Genomic DNA, 20202 nt, shown 5'->3' on the forward strand with positions numbered 1-20202 from the left:
GCCTCTCATAATTTTGTAGACTTCTAACAGTCGCTCCCCTCAACCTACCGTCGGTCTAGTGCAGAACAAATCGAGTTTATCCAACCTCTCCTCATAGCTAATAGCCTCCATACCAGGCAACATTATTAGCTGTGAACTGTTTGGAGGAATTTTGGGAACCTGGTAAATGAATGAAGGATCTGCATGTGAGTTTGCGATACAAATTAAAATCTAAAATCATTTAACTGTATGAAATCATCAAGCCAAATTTGTTGACGAACATGTATAAGGGCCTTGTTGTGCTCATTTCAGCACTCGTGAAGAACAAAAGAGGCAAGTTTTTGAGTTTTCAATCGGGACCCTGGTACCAGGGTCAAATGGAAGCCCCGACATGGCACTGTCTAGAGCAGCCACCCAACTGATTCTGCCTGAATTGTCCAATTAGTGGTCAGAGGGCCGCTTGCCAATTCAAGATAATGGGCAGGCAGTTGAAGCTGGAGAGCCTTCACCTTGAGAAGTCCTCTTAACAACTTTTAACAAATTTGAAATTAAAAATGGCCCAGCTAATGGATTAACCTTCCAAAGGGTACCTTCGGCTGCAGCTGTGTTAAGGAAGGTCACCTCCAGGTAGCTGCCCAGCTCTTAGCGCTGCAGGGTCCCGCAGGCGAATTGGAAATTTCTAGTCAGCCTATGATAATTGGTCTTAATTGGGCTTCAATTTAAAATGATCTTAAACTACTTGCCACTTGCAGGTGGGTTGCAGTGTGCCCTCGAAGGAACCTCACAAAGTGGCTTGGGGGGTTGGATGGTGCCAGCACACCAGCTGGCGAAGTAAACTTTCATGAACCCTGCCTCTTTTCTTGCCCTCATGTCTGGCTGCAAATTCTGAACTAGGTTTTAAAACCAGATAATAATAAATAAATAAATATCCTTTATTGTCACAAGTAGACTTACATTAACACTGCAATGAAGTTACTGTGAAAAGCCTCTAGTCGCCACATTCCGGCACCTATTCGGTACACAGGAGAATTCAGAATTTTCAGCTGGTACGGGAATGGATTCCGTGCTGCTGGTCTTGTTCTGCATCACAAGCCAGCTGTCTAGCCACTGAGTTTTGGAGGTAAATATCAGAGAGCTTGGACTTTTGTTTCTAAATCTTCAACCAAACAGTGATGATTATAAACAGGTCCTGCACAATTTGGATTTTATAGTATTTTTGCAGAGATTAAGTATATTTTACTAAGCAAGTAATCTAATGTGCTTTTAGATCATAGATCTATGATTAAGTATATTTTACTAAGCATGTAATCTAATGTGCTTTTTCTTTGAAGTGCCTCGCATGTCATTATTTGTCTTCTGGAACGATATCCAGATTATTTGATCATAAACTTGGACAAGGTGAGTTTGCTAAAACATTTATATTGTATTCAGAAAGTTTGATAAACTGTGAAAGTTATTTGATGTGAACTTAGTAGGATCTATAGTATTTGGTGTTTTTCTTGATCACGCATTTTTTTCCCTTCCACAGCTTGATTATTGTGCCAGCTTAAAGAACTTGCAATCTGTTTCTAGCAGGACAAATTACAGATTTATACAGGTATTTGAATAATTTCCAAATCATTAATATAATTACTGATAACTGTCTTTGCATCGTCATTTCATAGATTTCTTTTAGGGAGGCTAAAAAGACATCCTGACAACTTTGAATTATGAAATGGGTACTTCATTGGGTAATTCTTCTTTACAGATCCCAAGGAGAACACTCTTTAACCACAGAGAACTGCACGTGATTGGTGTATACTGTCCTAGGTCAGATTTTCTGTGTCAATCAGCCCAGCAACATGGCCCATTGATGCATAACTATATGTGCTAATGTAATTCCTTTGAAATGTTTAATATTATGCTATTACATTGCAATATATTAGAGCCAAGTTCTGAGGCTGGTCTGGAATGCACTTCATTTACATTGTAATTTGCATTGTAGGACTTAGTTTGGGAGCACAAGTGGCAACCAGGAAATGACTGAGCCTCTTCACGGGAGGAGCAGGGTGTTTTTTGAAGAGCCAGCAATGTAACCATCATACAGATAGTTGGGCTATGTCTCAACCTATGTTATGAAAACTTTCGTCTATGTTCAGGGCTATAATAGTGGTTTTTTTACATTTACATTGTTGTGTTGCTGCCATGGTGTGAGGAATAAACCGTTCTGAAGGAAAATATACTGCAGAAAATGTAAATGCTGCTATGATGTTACAGTATTGTTTCCAAAGTCAAGGCACCCTCGAGCAGCTACACTAATGTCAACCCAGCATTAGTGACCTGATTACCTGTATGGTTAGAAAGAAATAACGTGTTTAAAAAAAACACCGTCTACTTTTGAAGTTTAGCCACAGTTGAATTGTAGGCAAAGGTGGTATATTGTTTAGGTGGACGTGGAGGATGAGGGATGAAAGTTGGCCAGAACACCAGAACTCCTCTTCTTTTAATGGTGCCGTGGGATTGGATGGTGCCATGGGATCTTTTATATTCATACAAAAAGTAAGTGATGTGGTTTGAAATAACCGAATTTTGTTTTTCAGTATACCACTCTCCATAGCTGCTTTAGAGCTCATAGTGTTCAGGGTAAGATCCTGTTATGGATAGAGGATTGGCTGACTGGCAGAAGGCAAAGAGTGGGGATAAAGGGGTCTTTTTCAGGATGGCAGTCGGTGACTAGTGGTATGCCTCAGGGGTCTGTGCTGGGACCACAACTTTTTACAATATACATTAACGATCTGGAAGAAGGTACTGAAGGCACTGTTGCTAAGTTTGCAGATGATACAAAGATCTGTAGAGGGACAGGTAGTATTGAGGAAGCAAGGGGGCTGCAGAAGGACTTGGACAAGCTAGGAGAGTGGGCAATGAAGTGGCAAATGAAATACAATGTGGAAAAGTGTGAGGTTATGCACCTTGGAAGGAGGAATTTAGGCATAGACTATTTTCTAAATGGAGAAATGCTTCGGAAAGCAGAAGCACAAAGGAGTCCTTGTTCACGATTCTCTTAAGGTTAATGTGCAGGTTCAGTCAGCAGTTAAGAAGGCAAATGTAATGTTAGCATTCATGTCAAGAGGGCTAGAATACAAGACCAGGGATGTACTTCTGAGGCTGTATAAGGCTCTGGTCAGACCCTATTTGGAGTATTGTGAGCAGTTTTAGGCCCCATATCTAAGGAAGGAAGTGCTGGCCTTGGAAAGGGTCCAGAGGGGTTCACAAGAATGATCCCTGGAATGAAGAACTTGTCGTATGAGGAACGTTTGAGGACTCTGGGCCTGTACTCATCGGAGTTTAGAAGAATGAATGGGGATCTTATTGAAACTTACAAGATACTGCGAGGCCTGGATAGAGTGGATGTGGAGAGGATGTTTCCACTTGTAGGAAAAACTAGAATCCGAGGACACCATCTCAGAGTAAAGAGAGATGAGGAGGGATTTCTTCAGCCAGAGGGTGGTGAATCTGTGGAACTCTTTGCCGCAGAAGGCTGTGGAGGCCAATTCACTGAGTGTCTTTAAGACAGCGATAGATTGGTTATTGATTAATAAGGGGATCAGGGATTATGGGGAGAAGGCAGGAGAATGGGGATGAGAAAATATCAGCCATGATTGAACGGCGGAGCAGACTCGATGGGCCAAGTGGCCTAATTCTGCTCCTATGTCTAATGGTCTTCACGTAAGGTCAGCATTAGGAGCAGTTATAAAAGTATAGGTCCCACATATTCGATGGGTAATTTGAAATTAATATTAATTTCATTTAACAAGGAATTTAATAGAATATAACTGTGCACCTTTTTGACTTATTAAGTATGTTAATATATAATTGCAGTAGTGATTTTTGTTTTATTCATAGGGTGATATTTGTGATGAACAATTTGTGAAACTACTGTTTGGAACTGAAAAAATTCACATCGTTCTACATTTTGCAGCTCAGACACATGTTGGTAAGGATTTTAGTTAAAAATCTTTCTGTATTTTCCTTTCTTGTTTCACAGGGTATGTTCATTTTCTTGTATCTGGTGTACAAGCAAAAGAAATGAAGAGCGATTGTACACTTTAATTTGGGGATTTGTTTCCTAAACAAACTGAAGGAACAAACTGTGGCTTTATCAATAAAACAATCATTTATTCATGAAATGTGACATTTATATTAGAATCAAACAACAATTTAGGTTTATTCCCTGTTTAGAATTACCATTAAAGGTAATTCACACCTTCTGAATTTCCAAAAGACGTAACATTTTTGGAAATCACTTTTCTATCTTCAACTCGCTCAAGAATAAAATTGATATACTCCAGGATAGTCAGAGTTCAGAGATACCGCAAAGGATACACTTGGGACCTCTTGAATGTCCCAGCATAAGCACATCCCCGGTACTTAGGGGGATGTTTAAACTTCCAAATGCTGGTATTACCCAGTACAGATTGCTCTGTAATTGGCCAGAACCATGCAGATGTGAACTGTTTCCCCGAGACTAACCCTGGTTTTTCCATTGATTTACTTGGGTATAAAACCAACAAAATTTGTAAATCAGCTGGTTGGTCACAGCACTCCAGGACCCACAGCGATGTTCAGACATTCACACATACACTCCCGCCCCTGTGTCTGGACAGTCCGCATCCTCCATCCCGGACACCCTCTCCCAACTTGCCTTCTGGAATCCCTGACTCCTATCCACCTGATGTCAGAAGAGTCAGCCTTAATGGGGAATACCGGGGGGGATCTTTTGTGTGAAGTGATTTGGGGTGGGGAGGGACTAAACTCTGTTTTCATCATAGAATTTACAGTGCAGAAGGAGGCCATTCAGCCCATCGAGTCTGCACCGGCTCTTGGAAAGAGCACCCTACCAAAGGTCAACAACTCCACCCTATCCCCATAACCCAGTAACCCCACCCAACACTAAGGGCAATTTTGGACACTAAGGGCAATTTAACATGGCCAATCCACCTAACCTGCACATCTTTGGACTGTGGGAGGAAACCGGAGCACCCGGAGGAAATCCACGCACACACGGGGAGGATGTGCAGAGTCCGCACAGACAGTGACCCAAGCCGGAATCGAACTTGGGACCCTGGAGCTTGAAGCCATTGTGCTATCCACAATGCTACCGTGCTGCCCTTTTGGTAAGGGAGGCAGCAGAATACTGTTGAAGGGGGAGGGAGACAGGAGAAGAACATTGTTGGGGAAGGAGAAGGACAGTGTGCGGTGTGTTGGAGCTGTTTGTCATTGTCAGGATGAAGGAGGATTGGCACTGTCATTAGGCATTAGGATGAGGCTATGGCGTTTTGGAGGTTGATAGCTCCATTCAATCTTAAACAAATGAGTTTTTCCCTCAGTGTTCATTGAAAGAATTTCAAGTAATTTGATTTAGAAAGGCTGGTTACAGTGTATTTAATAATTGTAGATTCTGTTAATCATGTTTTCTACTGTGAAACAGAACTGGAAACAACAAAATTGACACAAGCTTTGGGACATTTAAACTCTTACTTACTATACAGCAGCTCGCGCTGCTAGCACATCCCAGGACACTATGGGACAATTTAGCATGGTCAATCCACCTAATTTGCACACCTTTGAACTATGTGAGGAAACCGGAGCACCCAGAATAAACCCAGGCAGGCACGGGGAGAACGTGCAAACTCCACACACAGTCTTGTTTGCATCTGCCATTTATTGCAAAGTGTGGTATGTTCGACCACAATTTGCCTGTTAATTCACATGTATCTCATATTTACCTTGAATGTGACCGTGTAAAATACAGAAAGAAGCCTTACAACACCAGGTTAAAGTCCAACGTGTTTGTTTCAAAAACTAGCTTTCGGAGCACTGCTCCTTCCTCAGGTGTAAAATACATGTTGCAAATTGTTTTATTTCTCTGACCTTGCAGTGTAAAGTTTATTTTTGTTATTCAAAACCAGTGGAATCTTGTGGCTTTATTCATTGAACATGTGTCTTGATTCTCAAACTGTGTCCATTTCAAACAAAATGTTATTGGTGCCAAACAAAATTATACTAAAATCTTTTCCCTCCTCACCTGACCATAACACAAGAGTTCACAATGTAACCAAGTTTAAGTCGACAGGTGTTGAAATTACCTCCACTCAAGCTAGAATTGTTCATCTTGCTATCAGTGATCTACCCTATGATGTGCAGTCTTTTACAATGTACCTGCACTACCTCGAATAACAAGGGCAGGGGTCACATGGGAACATCAACACCTGCAAGTTCCCCTCAAAAATTAAACACCATCCTAACTTGGAAATAAAGCACAATTCCTTCAAAATCCTGGAACTCCCCTCTTAACAACACTCATGATATTCCTGCACCACATGGACTGTAGCAATTCAAGCAATTCATCACCACCTTCTCAAGGATAGATAGGGATGGGCATAAAATGCTAAACTTGCTGGCAATGCTCAGATGAATGAATTTTAAAAATCCAATTCCGGAAGCTGCTGTCTGAACTTCCCTGATTCTCAAGATTTAGCATGAAAATCATGTAAAGCTGTGAAGTCGCAGTACTTGCCTACTAGTTACCAACTAAGCATTCCAGAAGTTAAAGCTAGCAATACTTAATTACTGCCAATAACTTCTCTGGCACTGAGCGCCCATGCTATACTCCAGATAGCGGGTTGATGAAGGAAGAAACAAGAGCCAGTCTTTATTCATAGAATGAAACATTAGAGGTATAACATAGCTCCTGACTCCACTCTGCGTTTGCGTTACTAAGCATCTCTTAAATGTGCTCAACTAACCATCCAATCATGCCCTCCACCTGTATGTATTTAACCTTAATTTATACAAGTGACAATGGAGTCTCATTCCTTCAGAATGCAATTGTTAGAGAATGAATTTTTTTCGGTTTACTTTTTCTGTTTGTCTCTTTTATTTCTTAATTTTATCTTTCTTTCCCTTTCCCTTCGATTTTGTTTTCTGCACATGATTTTACAATGTAATAAATATGATTTTTGATCCTGCTTTGGCCTTGCAAAAGCTAACAGGCCAGAATTTTGATACCAGAGTGGGTAGCTCAAGTGAGGAAATTTCCCAATTCGCCGGACCTACCTTGTCTGAAATCGACTGCAGGTGGCCACAGGGGTCAACTAATGCCAAGGCAGGGCTGGCTAAAAGGTTCTCTGGGACTTCATCCTATGTTGAGATGAAAAAAGATAAGAGTTCTAAAAATGTAATATAGCCTTCACTATATTAAAAAAAAATCCCATTCTTGAAAGCCCATTTAAGCCCTTTAAATCTCAATTGGTTAACCTGTTATATTAAAATAACATGTTCATACACCACCTCAAGTACAGAGAGTGCCATTCCTTCAGGCTGACCGCAAATACTCTGTCATTGTATAGCAAATGCTGGCCATACACAGGTTGCATTCAGATGAGAAAGACCATTTGATCTGTATTCATATAGGCAAAATATAACTTAGCCTATAGTTCCCTATCACGTCATCTAACTTGATTCCAAAGGCTTTGCGCCCATGACCTGCACATCCCATGTTCTTGATAAGTACGTACCAGTCAGGCAGGGAGGAAGGGGTAGAGCGAGGGAACCGTGGTTTACCAAAGAAGTGGAATCTCTTGTTAAGAGGAAGAAGGAGGCCTATGTGAAGATGAGGCGTGAAGTTTCAGTTGGGGCGCTTGATAGTTACAAGGAAGCGAGGAAGGATCTAAAGAGAGAGCTGAGACGAGCAAGGAGGGGACATGAGAAGTCTTTGGCAGGTAGGATCAAGGAAAACCCAAAAGCTTTCTATAGGTATGTCAGGAATAAAAGAATGACTAGGGTAAGAGTAGGGCCAGTCAAGGACACTGGTGGGAAGTTGTGTGTGGAGGCTGAGGAGATAAGCGAGATGCTAAATGAATACTTTTCGTCAGTATTCACTCAGGAAAAAGATAATGCTGTGGAGGAGAATGCTGAGACCCTGGCTATTAGAATAGATGGCATTGAGGTGTGTAGGGAAGAAGTGTTGGCAGTTCTGGAGAAGGTGAAAATAGATAAGTCCCCAGGGCCTGATGGGATTTATCCTAGGATTCTCTGGGAAGCCAGGGAAGAGATTGCTGAGCCTTTGGCTTTGATTTTTATGTCATCATTGGCTACGGGAATAGTGCCAGAGGACTGGCAGATAGCAAATGTGGTCCCTTTGTTCAAGAAGGGGAGTAGAGATAACCCCGGTAACTATAGGCCGGTGAGCCTCACGTCTGTTGTGGGTAAAGTCTTGGAGAGGATTATAAGAGATACGATTTATAATCATCTAGATAGGAATAATATGATTAGGGATAGTCAGCATGGTTTTGTGAAGGGTAGGTCATGCCTCACAAACCTTATCGAGTTCTTTGAGAAGGTGACTGAACAGGTAGACGAGGGTAGAGCAGTTGATGTGGTGTATATGGATTTCAGTAAAGCGTTTGATAAGGTTCCCCACGGTCGGCTATTGCAGAAAATACGGAGGCTGGGGATTGAGGGTGGTTTAGAGATGTGGATCAGAAATTGGCTAGTTGAAAGAAGACAGAGGCTGGTGGTTGATGGCAAATGTTCAGAATGGAGTTCAGTTACGAGTGGCGTACCACAAGGATCTGTTCTGGGGCCGTTGCTGTTTGTCATTTTTATAAATGACCTAGAGGAGGGCACAGAAGGTTGGGTGAGTAAATTTGCAGAAGACACTAAAGTCGGTGGAGTTGTAGACAGTGTGGAAGGATGTTGCAGGTTACAGAGGGACATAGATAAGCTGCAGAGCTGGGCTGAGAGGTGGCAAATGGAGTTTAATGTAGAGAAGTGTGAGGTGATTCACTTTGGAAAGAATAACAGGAATGCGGATTATTTGGCTAATGGTAAAATTCTTGGTAGTGTGGATGAGCAGAGGGATCTCGGTGTCCATGTACATAGATCCCTGAAAGTTGCCACCCAGGTTGATAGGGTTGTGAAGAAGGCCTATGGTGTGTTGGCCTTTATTGGTAGAGGGATTGAGTTTCGGAGCCATGAGGTCATGTTGCAGCTGTACAAAACTCTTGTACGGCCGCATTTGGAGTATTGCGTACAGTTCTGGTCGCCTCATTATAGGAAGGAAGTGGAAGCTTTGGAACGGGTGCAGAGGAGATTTACCAGGATGTTGCCTGGTATGGAGGGAAAATCTTATGAGGAAAGGCTGATGGACTTGAGGTTGTTTTCGTTAGAGAGAAGAAGGTTAGATAGGGTGGACAGCGAGAGCCTTCTCCCGCGGATGGAGATGGCTAGCACGAGGGGACATAGCCTTAAACTGAGGGGTAATAGATATAGGACAGAGGTCAGAGGTGGGTTTTTTACGCAAAGAGTGGTGAGGCCGTGGAATGCCCTACCTGCAACAGTAGTGAACTCGCCAACATTGAGGGCATTTAAAAGTTTATTGGATAAGCATATGGATGATAAGGGCATAGTGTAGGTTAGATGGCCTTTCGTTTTTTTTCCATGTCGGTGCAACATTGAGGGCCGAAGGGCCTGTACTGCGCTGTATCGTTCTATCTATCTATTAAGAGGTGACTTAATAGAGGCATACAAAATGATCAGAGGGTTAGATAGGGTGGACAGTGAGAGCCTTCTCCCGCGGATGGAGGTTGCTAGCACGAGGGGACATAGCCTTAAATTGAGGGGTAATAGATTTAGGACAGAGGTCAGAGGTAGGTTTTTTACGCAAAGAGTGGTGAGGCCGTGGAATACCCTACCTGCAACAGTAGTGAACTCGCCGACATTGAGGGCATTTAAAAGTTTATTGGATAAGCATATGGATGATAAGGGCATAGTGTAGGTTAGATGGCCTTTAGTTTTTGACTTCCCATGTCGGTGCAACATCGTGGGCCGAAGGGCCTGTACTGCGCTGTATCGTTCTATGTTCTATGTTCTAATCAATTCTGTGAAAAACAGTTTCCCGTCAAGGGTCTTTCAACTAATTTATACCTCTGAACTAGATTAGTAGAATTCTAATCTACTACTTTTCTCTACTCTTTATTTACCAGTCAGTTTTATTGCTTTAGTCTTTCATCATAATTTAGTCCAATAGTACTAGAAATTGTTGGTGTTAATGTACACTTGCTCATCAGTGACCATTGTGATTTGTGCTCAGTTTGCCTTCGTCAATAAACATGTTTTAATAAACTAGCTTTATTTTAAAATTGTTATTACATCAACCAAAATGCCATGCTGCTAACCCCCCAAAAATGTTTTAACTTTTTTTCAGATAAGTCCTTCTGGTGTTCTTCAGAATTCAGAAATGTAAACATCTATGGTACGGAAGTCCTTGTAGAAGCTGCTTATCAGGCTAATATTGAGAAATTCATTCATGTCAGTACTGATGAAGTCTATGGAGGAAGTATTAAAGAGGTAACTAATGTTAATAATTTAGTGAAATCTCACTGATGATTCCCAGAGAATGTTAGTCACAGAATCATTTATTTACAACACAGAAGAAGTCATAGCTTGTTGCCTTGCTATAGAGCATACCATTCCATCCCTGCAGCCTAGCAAGTGTATTTCCTTACATTGTCCATCTATTTTATTTTTGAAATCATTGATCGTCACTGCCTCCACCACCTTTGTGGGAAGTGAGTTTCAGATCATTACCACCTTCCCCCAAGCATCTCTTGCCCAAAACTTTAAATCGCTGTCCTCTAGTCCTTATACCATCAGCTAGTGGTTTTTCCTTGTATACCGTACCCAAACCTGTCATTATTCTATGCACTCCTATCGAATTTCCCCTCAATCTCCTTTGCTCCAAGAACAATAATCCCAGGTTGACTTCCGGTGATGTGCTGTGCGGACACACATCAGGTGGCTCTCCTCTCAACTAGAACCAAAAAACTTAATTTCAGAGAAATTTGACATAAAAAGCCAACAGAAAGAAATCGCAAAGAGAAGGTTACACAGTGGGGAAGAAGATGCCGGTGAACAGTAGCTCTAAGGGCAGACGAGAGGACAGAAGTGGCAGAAAGGGACACGACCAACGGGCTGACGAGCCGGCGGACCTACTAGGCGAGGTGGAAGCCCAGGCTACCCAAGAGCGGGGAAGACCGGTGACCCAAGTACTGGCGCCGACACAAGCAAACAACCTCCCCCTCCCAATGAGGAGACGGGTGAAGAAGTTTCCTAAAAAAGGAACTGGCTGCCATGAAGGAGGCAATAAAAACGGAGATCCAGTGAAGGAGGTGGTGTCAGAGGCGATGGTCTCCCCAAACGCTTGATCGATGGCCTGGGGAAGAAAGTGGAGGTGCAGGAAAAATAATTCTGAAAAAGCTTCAACTGACCAGAGCGACAGAGGATTGTCACTCTGGAGGCAGAAGTGAAAAGGTTGGTGGAGGCCCAGGAGAATTTGAAGGGGAAGGTTGAGGACCAGAAGAATAGGTCCCGCCAACAGAACATTCAGATTGCAGGCCTGCCAGAAGGCATCGAGGACAAAGACCCAAATGCTGTGCAACCTAGTCGGGAGAGACAGCTTCCCCAACTCCCCAGAACGCAACAGGGCACACCGGTCACTCCGGCTGAAACCCAAAGCAGGGGAACAGCTGAGAGCGATCATAGCAAAACTGCACTGGTACCAGGACCGGTAAGGATCCTGAAGTGGGCCAGGCAGACAAAGGCGAGCTCGAGGGAAGGATACTGAATCCGGGTCGACCAGGACATTAGGGCAGACCTCTCAAAGAAAAGGGCCGAGTTCAACAGGGCAAAATCGGCGCTGTACAAGAGCGGGGTGCAGTTTGGCATGTTGTTCCTGGCCAGACTCTGGGTTCCGCACCAGGGTGAAGAACATTATTTTAACATCCCGGCAGAGGCAAACGACTTTGTGCGAGCCATCGACCTGAACAGGGACCAAGCTCGGCAACGATGAAGGTGTGTCGGGGGGGAGGATCGCTGGGGGGGGAGAAAAAGAGATGAAATCTGAGACTGAAAGCGTTTGGAACCTTCTCTGGTTACGAACTGAACCTGGGCAAGAGCGAGGCATTCCCGGTGAACCCAAACTGGGAGGGTCAGAGCTGGAGGGACTTCAATTCAAACTAGCCCAAAACAAATTCCGCTACCTGGGGATCCAAATAGCCAGGAACTGGACACAGATTCACAGGGGAATCTGACCAGCCTGGCGGAGGAAGTCAAAACGGACCTGCAAAGGTGTGACGTACTCCCGCTCTCCCTGGCGGGGACGGTGCAGATGATCAAAATGAACGTACTGCTGAGGTTCCTCTTCCTGTTCAGATCAATACCGATCTTCATCTTTTTTCAAAACAGATAGAATGATCATGGCATTTGTGTGGGAGGGCGGGGGTAAAAACCCGAGAGTCCACAAATCAACCCTGCAAAGGAGAAAAGATAGGGGTGGACTGGCATTACCAAACCTGCAATATTACCCCTGGGCAGCCAAGGCAGAAAGAGTGAGGAGATGGGTACGTGAGCCCAACACGAATGGGTGCGGATGGAGGTGGCCCTTGTCTCGGCAGCAATCCCCCCCCGGCAAACGGAGTACACATCCTGGCCAGTGGTAATAGCCACACTAAGGATGTGGAATCAAATGAGGTGGCATTGCAGTCTAACCGAGATGTCTCCCATGGCTCCCATCTGAAGAAACCACAAGTTCCCACCAACCATGCTGGACACCACCTTCAGAAAATGGATACAGGACGGAGGGATGCAGACATTGGAAACAGACTTGCGACACTGGGAGAGCTGACGGAGGAACTGGAACTACCGACAGGACAGGAACTTGGGTACCTACAGGTAAAGCACTTTCTCCGCAAGGAGACAGTCAAGTACCCCAGGGCCCCCGAGACCACACTACTGGAGGACTTAATTAACACTGACAGTAAGGAAGGGGAAAACTGCGGGAAAATGTACGGACAGCTACTGGACAGGTCTCCAATGCCATTGGATGAGACCAGATGGAAATGGGGAGACGAACTGGGGACAGAAGTGGGGTGGGGACTCTGGAGCGAAGCACTGAGCAGGGCCAACTCCAGCTCTTCCTGCGCAAGGCTCAGCCTCATGCAGTTCAAATTGGTGCACAGAGCACACCTTACCAGAACCCGAATGAACAGGTTCTTCCCGGAGGTGGAGGATAAATTTGAGCAGTGCCCAAAGAGGCCCGGCCAACCACACCCACATGTTTTGGGCATGTCCCAAACTTGGAGGGTTCTGGACAGCCTTCTCCGATACAATGTCCAAGGTTTGAGGGTGGTGCCATGCCCAAGAGTAGCAAACTTCGGGGCATCCGAACAGCCAGAGCTATACATGGGGAAGTGGGCATTTCGCTTCCCTAATTGCACACCGGGAGAATCCTGCTCGGCTGGCGATTGGCAGCACCACCCACAGCTGCAGACTGATTGGCAACCTGGCGGAAGTTCTCCACCTGGAGAATATCAAATACACCATCCGAGGGTCGGAGGAAGGCTTCCTCAAAGCATCGGGACAATTCATCGGCCTATTCCAAGAACTGTTTGAAGCCAACAGTGACTAGAGGAAAAAGTGAGAGATGGGAGGAGACAATAATGCACAACTCTGGGGGGAGAAAGAGAGGAGGGAACTTGAGGGAACTGAGGGGAGCAGCACAGGGGGAGGGGGCAGAAGCTGCCACCTGCCCTCAAACCCACAAGGCAGACACAGCAAAAAGCACAAAAGGGAGATTAGGAACCAGTGGACAGTGCACCCTGAACGAAAAGGGAGGATACCAAGAGGTGGGGGTCGGGTGGGGGGAGAATATGAAGGGGAGGGAGGAAGGCCCACCAAGGCAGACGATGCAAAGATGTATATAAGAACCAGAGACACTGTAAATATTAAACATAAGAGAAAATTGTGTGAAAATAAGTGAAAATTGAAAATATCAATAAAAATATTTTTTATAAAAAAAAGAATAATCCCAGATTCTGCAATCTAACCTTGCAGCTAAAACTCCTTTCCTGCAACAATTCCGGGTATTATCTCCATCCTCTCCAAGGGTAGGATTTTAAGTATGGCTCGCCACTCCCAAGAGTTGGCGTGCAATCTGCTACAACCGACTCTTGGAATCCCACTGCCATTTATTAGAAATTTCACAGAAGTATGAAATTGCATCTTGGTTAGGGTTGGTAGGTTCCGGGGGGGGGGGGATCCTGTCCATTCAATTTTATGCTCCCCCGATGGTGGGTTCTGAGGTGGGGAGGAGTGCAAAATTCTTCCCTGTGTCAGTTGAATTTTTTTTCCCCCTGATTATTGTTTCCAAAGCCTTACCCATCATTGATGTTAAATTAACTGGCCTTTGTAGGACTGTCCTTATACCCTTGAATAAGGCTATCACATTTATCACACCTCAATCCTCTGGCATCCCACGATGCTCACTTGAGCGTCGTTTAATAGTGGGTGGGACTTCCGTCCATCCTTGGAAGGAAGTCCAGTCAATGAGGGTTGGCAGCCAAAGATTGGTCAACTTCCCTCTAACCCGACGAGGCACAGTTCTACAGTGGGCAGAACCAGTCCTGCAGTGCCTTTCCTGGAATAAAGTCCTGGGACTGTTAGAAAAGTAAGTCCCGCGGGGGCAGGAGGCTAGGAGTGCCATGGGGTGTCTGGAGGGGAGTAAGTGCGGCACCAAGGCTTAGGTCAGAGAGGGATGAGGCCCAGAGCTCCAAGGTCCCAGAAGGGAGGGCTCCCCAACTCTGAAAGGATCTTCAGATTGAGGGAATGCCACCTGCCCCCCACTTTCCCGCCAAAAATTGAGAAATGTTTTTTTCTCTGCTGCTCCCGCCAGCCTAAAGATTGGGGTTGGGCAGGAAAAGGGCTACTTAAGGGCCTTAATAAGTGAAAGAGTGAATTTCCCACCGAAACCCTGCCCGCCCAATCATAGAAATTGCAGTGCAGAAGGAGTCCATTTGGCCCATCCGAGCTCATACCCTTAACCCAGCAACGCCACCTAACTATGGGGAAATTTAGCATGGCCAATCCACCTAACCCACACATCTTTCAACTGTGGAAGGAAACCGGAGCACCCAGAGGAATCCCACGCAGACATGGGGAGAACGTGCAGAGTTCAAGCCGGGAATTGAACCCGGGCCGCTGGTGCTGCGAGGCAACAGTGCTATCCACTGTGCTACCGTGCCCCTCCGACCACTGCGCTGCCGTGCCCTTCCTACCACTGTGCTGCCGTGCCCTTCCTACCACTGTGCTGCCGTGCCCTTCCTACCACTGTGCTGCCGTGCCCTTCCTACCACTGTGCTACCGTGCCCCTCCGACCACTGCGCTGCCGTGCCCTTCCTACCACTGTGCTGCCGTGCCGATCCTACACTGTGCTGCCGTGCCCCTCCTACCACTGTGCTACCGTGCCGATCCTACACTGTGCTGCCGTGCCCCTCCTACCACTGTGCTGCCGTGCCCTTCCTACCACTGTGCTACCGTGCCCCTCCGACCACTGTGCTGCCGTGCCCTTCCTACCACTGTGCTGCCGTGCCCTTCCTACCACTGTGCTACCGTGCCGATCCTACCACTGTGCTGCCGTGCCCCTCCTACCACTGTGCTGCCGTGCCCCTCCTACCACTGTGCTGCCGTGCCCATCCTACCACTGTGCTATCGTGCCGATCCTACCACTGTGCTGCCGTGCCGATCCTACCACTGTGCTGCCGTGCCCCTCCTACCACTGTGCTGCCGTGCCCCTCCTACCACTGTGCTGCCATGCCCCTCCTACCACTGTGCTGCCGTGCCCCTCCTACCACTGTGCTGCCGTGCCCATCCTACCACTGTGCTATCGTGCCGATCCTACCATTGTGCTGCCGTGCCGATCCTACCACTGTGCTGCCGTGCCCCTCCTACCACTGTGCTGCCGTGCCCCTCCTACCACTGTGCTGCCGTGCCCCTCCTACCACTGTGCTGCCGTGCCCCTCCTACCACTGTGCTACCGTACCCCTCCTACCACTGTGCTGCCGTGCCCCTCCCTGTGTCAGTTGATTTTTTTCCCCTGATTATTGTTTCCAAAGCCTTACCCATCATTGATGTTAAATTAACTGGCCTTTGGTTACTAGGTCTGTCCCTTGAATAAAGCTATCACATTTATCACACCTCAATCTTCTGGCACCTGTAGCCATCTGGGATGGCCACTTGCAACTAGGAACACAGAAACTCGCAAAGCCTAGCGGGTAAAATGGACAAGGCAAGACTCAGGCAGGCTCAGAGCTTGAAATGTATATTTGTCAGCAAGAAGTCCAGATGGTATCGAAATGCCGACCAATTAGCATTGTAATGGGGCCGATTAGCATTTGATGGCCCATCTTCACCAAAACAAAGGATTGGTACTCAAGCGACCGGTACAGTCCCAGTCATTTTGGCGCCACTCCCTGTTCAAGGGAAACGCAAACAACAGGGTCAGTGACCGCTTGGGACACACTCAGCTATCCAGATCCCCGCTCACTTATTGGTTAGGAATCAAACAGAGTGATCAGGGATCACCCAATTAGTGGGGTCCAAACTGAAGAACCGCCCAAAAGAGCACGAAAGCCCACAAGTATAAGAAGAGTTCGCCATATGTTCGTTCTGTCTTGGCGCCCCGGCCACGACCATTTCCAAGTGCAGCAACACCAGAAGCAAGTCCGAGTTCAACGCTCGCTACCAGACGGATGAGCCTAGCTGAGCAGCAATTACTTCTCCAGACTCAATGGTTCCAGAATCGGACAGAGGCCACTGTTCCTCTGACCTAAGTCGGGTGCCTGAAGTTAAGTACAGGTTGTCTTAGTCAATAGGTATAGTTAACTAGTAGTGTTTATGTTGCATGATCAATTGTGTGTAAATAAAGTACCCTTGAACTAACTAACTGGTGTTTGGCTCTTTGATCGATAGCCGGTTGAACCTTGTGGTGGTATCATTGGATACCAGGCGACTCTGAGCATTAGAACATAGATATCAAAAGAAAGGAGGGCAAACTCACTGGGCGGAATTCTCCGCTCCCCACGTGGCATGGGAGAATCGTGGGAGGGCCCCCCAACATTTTGTACGCCCCCCTGGCGCCCCCAGCGATTCTCCCCCTCCCCGCTCGGAAAAATCGGCGCTCGCCGTTTTTCACGGCGAACGGCGATTCTACGAGCCCGATGGGCCGAGCGGCCGGCCCTTCACGCGTGTTTCACCACGGCAGCAACCACACCTGGTCGCTGCATTCATGAAACGTGCGCCAGATGCAAGTTTGGGGCATCTAGGGGCCCGATTTGGACGGGAGCACCGCGACTGTGCTTGGGAGGGGACGGGCTCGCGATTGGTGCCCACTGATCGTTGGGCCAGCGTCCAAAACGGACGCACTCTTTCCCCTCCGCCGCCCGGCAAGATCAAGCCGCCACGTCTTGCCGTGCGGCTGAGGAGAAAGACGACACCGCGCATATGCGGGTTTGTGCCGTCTGCGTGCTGATGTCATCCGCGCATGCGCGGGTTGGAACCGGCAACCGCGCATTCGCGGATGACATCAGAAAAGCGCCGTTTGCGCGTCATTTCCGGCGCGACGAGGTCGCGGCCGGGAACGATGGGGGTCCGTTCCTAGCCCCCGGGTGGGGGTGAATTGGGTGCGGGGAGCGGGCCCCGAGGCCGTCGTGAAGCTCGGCCGATTTCACGACTGACATCCCGATTTTTATCGGGAGCGGAGAATACCGCCCACTGATTGCCATAATTGGAACAGAACCATAGAAAAAGACAAGAAAAGAAAAGGCAACACACCTCCCCGACCTCTTCCCTATCAAGAAAAGTTTGGAAGATGTGCTATCTCCACCACCTCTGTCATTGTCAATTTGTAGTGCACGTCATCCACCATCTGGATAAGATAACTTTTCCACAGTGAGCATAGCCAGCATTTTCAGTACTCCTGCCGCTCCGTTGTCATCCATTACCTCTACCATTTATGCTTCACCGATATTTTGTCATCTTTCCCTTCCTTATACAAAGTATTCTAACCTTGCCCTGTACCTCTATGCATACCTCACATTCTTTGTCCCTAATAGCACCCACTCCACCTCTTACTATTTGCTTGTCCATCTGTTGCGAATTTTTAGCTTCTCTTTTATGTTGACTGCCATTCTATTCTCATATTCTCTCCTTGACAGTCTTATTTTTCTCTTTACTTTCCCTCTTAACCTATTATATTTTATCTGGTTCTTGTTTGACATGCATTATACATCTTTTTGTTTCATCATATTCCCTATCACCTACATAGTCTGAGAAACTCTGGCTTTGGTTTCCATATCTTTCACCCTTGCTGGAACACGCAGGATGTACCTGAAACATCTTCTTAAAGATCTCCCATTGTTCTATTATACATTTTGCTTTTGGTTCCATTTTACCCTTGTTGGGTGCCTCTCATTGCATTGAAATGACCCCTCTTCCAATTTAGATATTATACTTCAGATTGTTCCTTATTCATCTGCATTACACGTCTAAACTTTAGTGCGGCACGGTAGCACAGTAGTTAGCACAGTTAGACCATAAGACCATAAGACATAGGAGTGGAAGTAAGGCCATTCGGCCCATCGAGTCCACTCCACCATTCAATCATGGTTGATTTCAACTCCATTTACCCGCTCTCTCCCCATAGCCCTTAATTCCTCGAATAAAAGTTGCTTCACAGTTTCGGGGTTTGACTCCTGGCTTGGGTCACTATCTGTCCGGAGTCAGCGCGTTCTCCCCATGTCTGTGTTGGTTTCCTCCAGGTGCTCCGGTTTCCTCCCACAGTTCAAAGATGTGCAGGTTAGGTGAATTGGCCATGCTAATATTGCCCACGGGTTAGGTGGGGTTATGGGGAGAGGAGCTGGGGATTGAGTCTAGGTAAGGTGCGATATCAGAGCAAAGGCCGTGCAAACCTGATGGGCCGAATGGCCTCCTGCACTGTAGAAAATCTATGATTCTATGAACCCCAGACCTTGGGGAAATCATGTTCTGGCGAGACTAGGGTTATTCGTGCAGTCCAGGAGTGGTTGGTCAGGGGGTAGAGATGCTTGCAAATGTTAAATGTAAATCCAGGATGCATTATTTTTACTTTGCAGCTGGGTGGATGGATGAACATGACCATTGGACAATGGGAATGGCATGGATAGTGTCTGTTAATGAGAACTGGTACACTTTCCTCCCAGATTCCATCCTTCTTTCATAAAGAAAGGTCGATCATTATTTGTTTTTTTACTAATATAACAAAGCTTTCACACAAATACAGTGAGTTCAGAAAAAAGCATTTCTGCGCATGATACCAGTTGAAATGTGCAAAATGAAGATGAATTTACCTGTTGAGTCATCTCATGTCACCTTGGAGAGTATGGCCTGTGCAAAATTGGTAGGATTTGTTTTCTGGGACAGGGAGAAGGCCCAGCTTCAGGAAAGGACAGTGCAGAAATTATGGGCTTGATTTTCATGGTGTTGGGAAGATTCAATGGAGAGATGAAAATAGCGACCCGGACCCGATTCCGGGATTCCTGGCTCCCATTTCGTGAGTTTCCAATTTTCAGGAGTGTCTTAAGAGTGTGGGCTAGTTCAGGTTGCGGACCCACATCCTTCACGCATACCAGGCCTGCTCCATTGCGGGGATAACAATGTCCTAGTCCTGTGCAATTTTCATGGAGTTGGGCCAGAGTCTGGGCCAAACCCTGCGTGAGGGAACCTTCTTAATGGTAAGTTCAAAAGGCCGCCCTGATGCCTTGAATGCCAAGATATGCACCCCCACCCCAGCTATCCCTTCATGCCAGGACATGCCCCAAATGCCCGAATTCTTGGCTGGGAGCCCAGACATCCATTAGAGTACTGAAACACCTGAGCCCGAGAGAAAACAATCCTCGATTGAGAGCTCTGGCTTTGTATCTGAGCCAGCAGCGCAGGTTCGATTCCCGTACCGGCCTCCCCGAACAGGCGCCGGAATGTGGAAGTTATTTTTCACAGTAACTTCATTGAAGCCTACTTGTGACAATAAGTGATTATTATTATAAGAGATTTCAAGTGTTAGAAGTTTCTGCTATTCATACTTTCAAAGGTCTGGACGAATTACATTTTTATTGGCTTTTAGTAAAAATGATTTTTTTTTAAGGAAGTGGAAAGTTAGCAATGAATGTCTGATATTTTAAATGCATTTGTAAGACATCCTATTGTTACTATAGGGTTCACTGTTTCTATAGTGTACAGTGGTTGAATAGGCATGGAAGTGCCATAGTTTGGCATGGGGGGACATGAAGGGCCAGAGGGATTGGTGAGGGGAAT

At 46.2% G+C, this 20202-nt stretch overlaps 1 protein-coding gene across 3 annotated transcripts in view; it reads left to right on the top strand.

The window, feature by feature from the left end:
• The window catches only part of LOC119977122 (dTDP-D-glucose 4,6-dehydratase-like), a 69998-nt gene that overhangs the window by 9016 nt on the left and 40780 nt on the right, over nt 1-20202 (top strand). For all 3 annotated transcript variants that reach the window (XR_005463123.1, XM_038817741.1, XM_038817742.1), the window contains exons 2-5: nt 1311-1377; nt 1508-1576; nt 3862-3952; nt 10226-10368. Coding sequence is in view for 2 of the 3 variants with exons in the window: in XM_038817741.1 (XP_038673669.1) it covers nt 1311-1377; nt 1508-1576; nt 3862-3952; nt 10226-10368 (370 nt within the window). In the remaining variant the exon portion in view is untranslated. The remainder of the gene's footprint in view (nt 1-1310; nt 1378-1507; nt 1577-3861; nt 3953-10225; nt 10369-20202) is intronic.

The sequence above is a fragment of the Scyliorhinus canicula genome, chromosome 14 (genome assembly GCF_902713615.1).
Source record: "Scyliorhinus canicula chromosome 14, sScyCan1.1, whole genome shotgun sequence".
Taxonomy (NCBI): domain Eukaryota; kingdom Metazoa; phylum Chordata; class Chondrichthyes; order Carcharhiniformes; family Scyliorhinidae; genus Scyliorhinus; species Scyliorhinus canicula.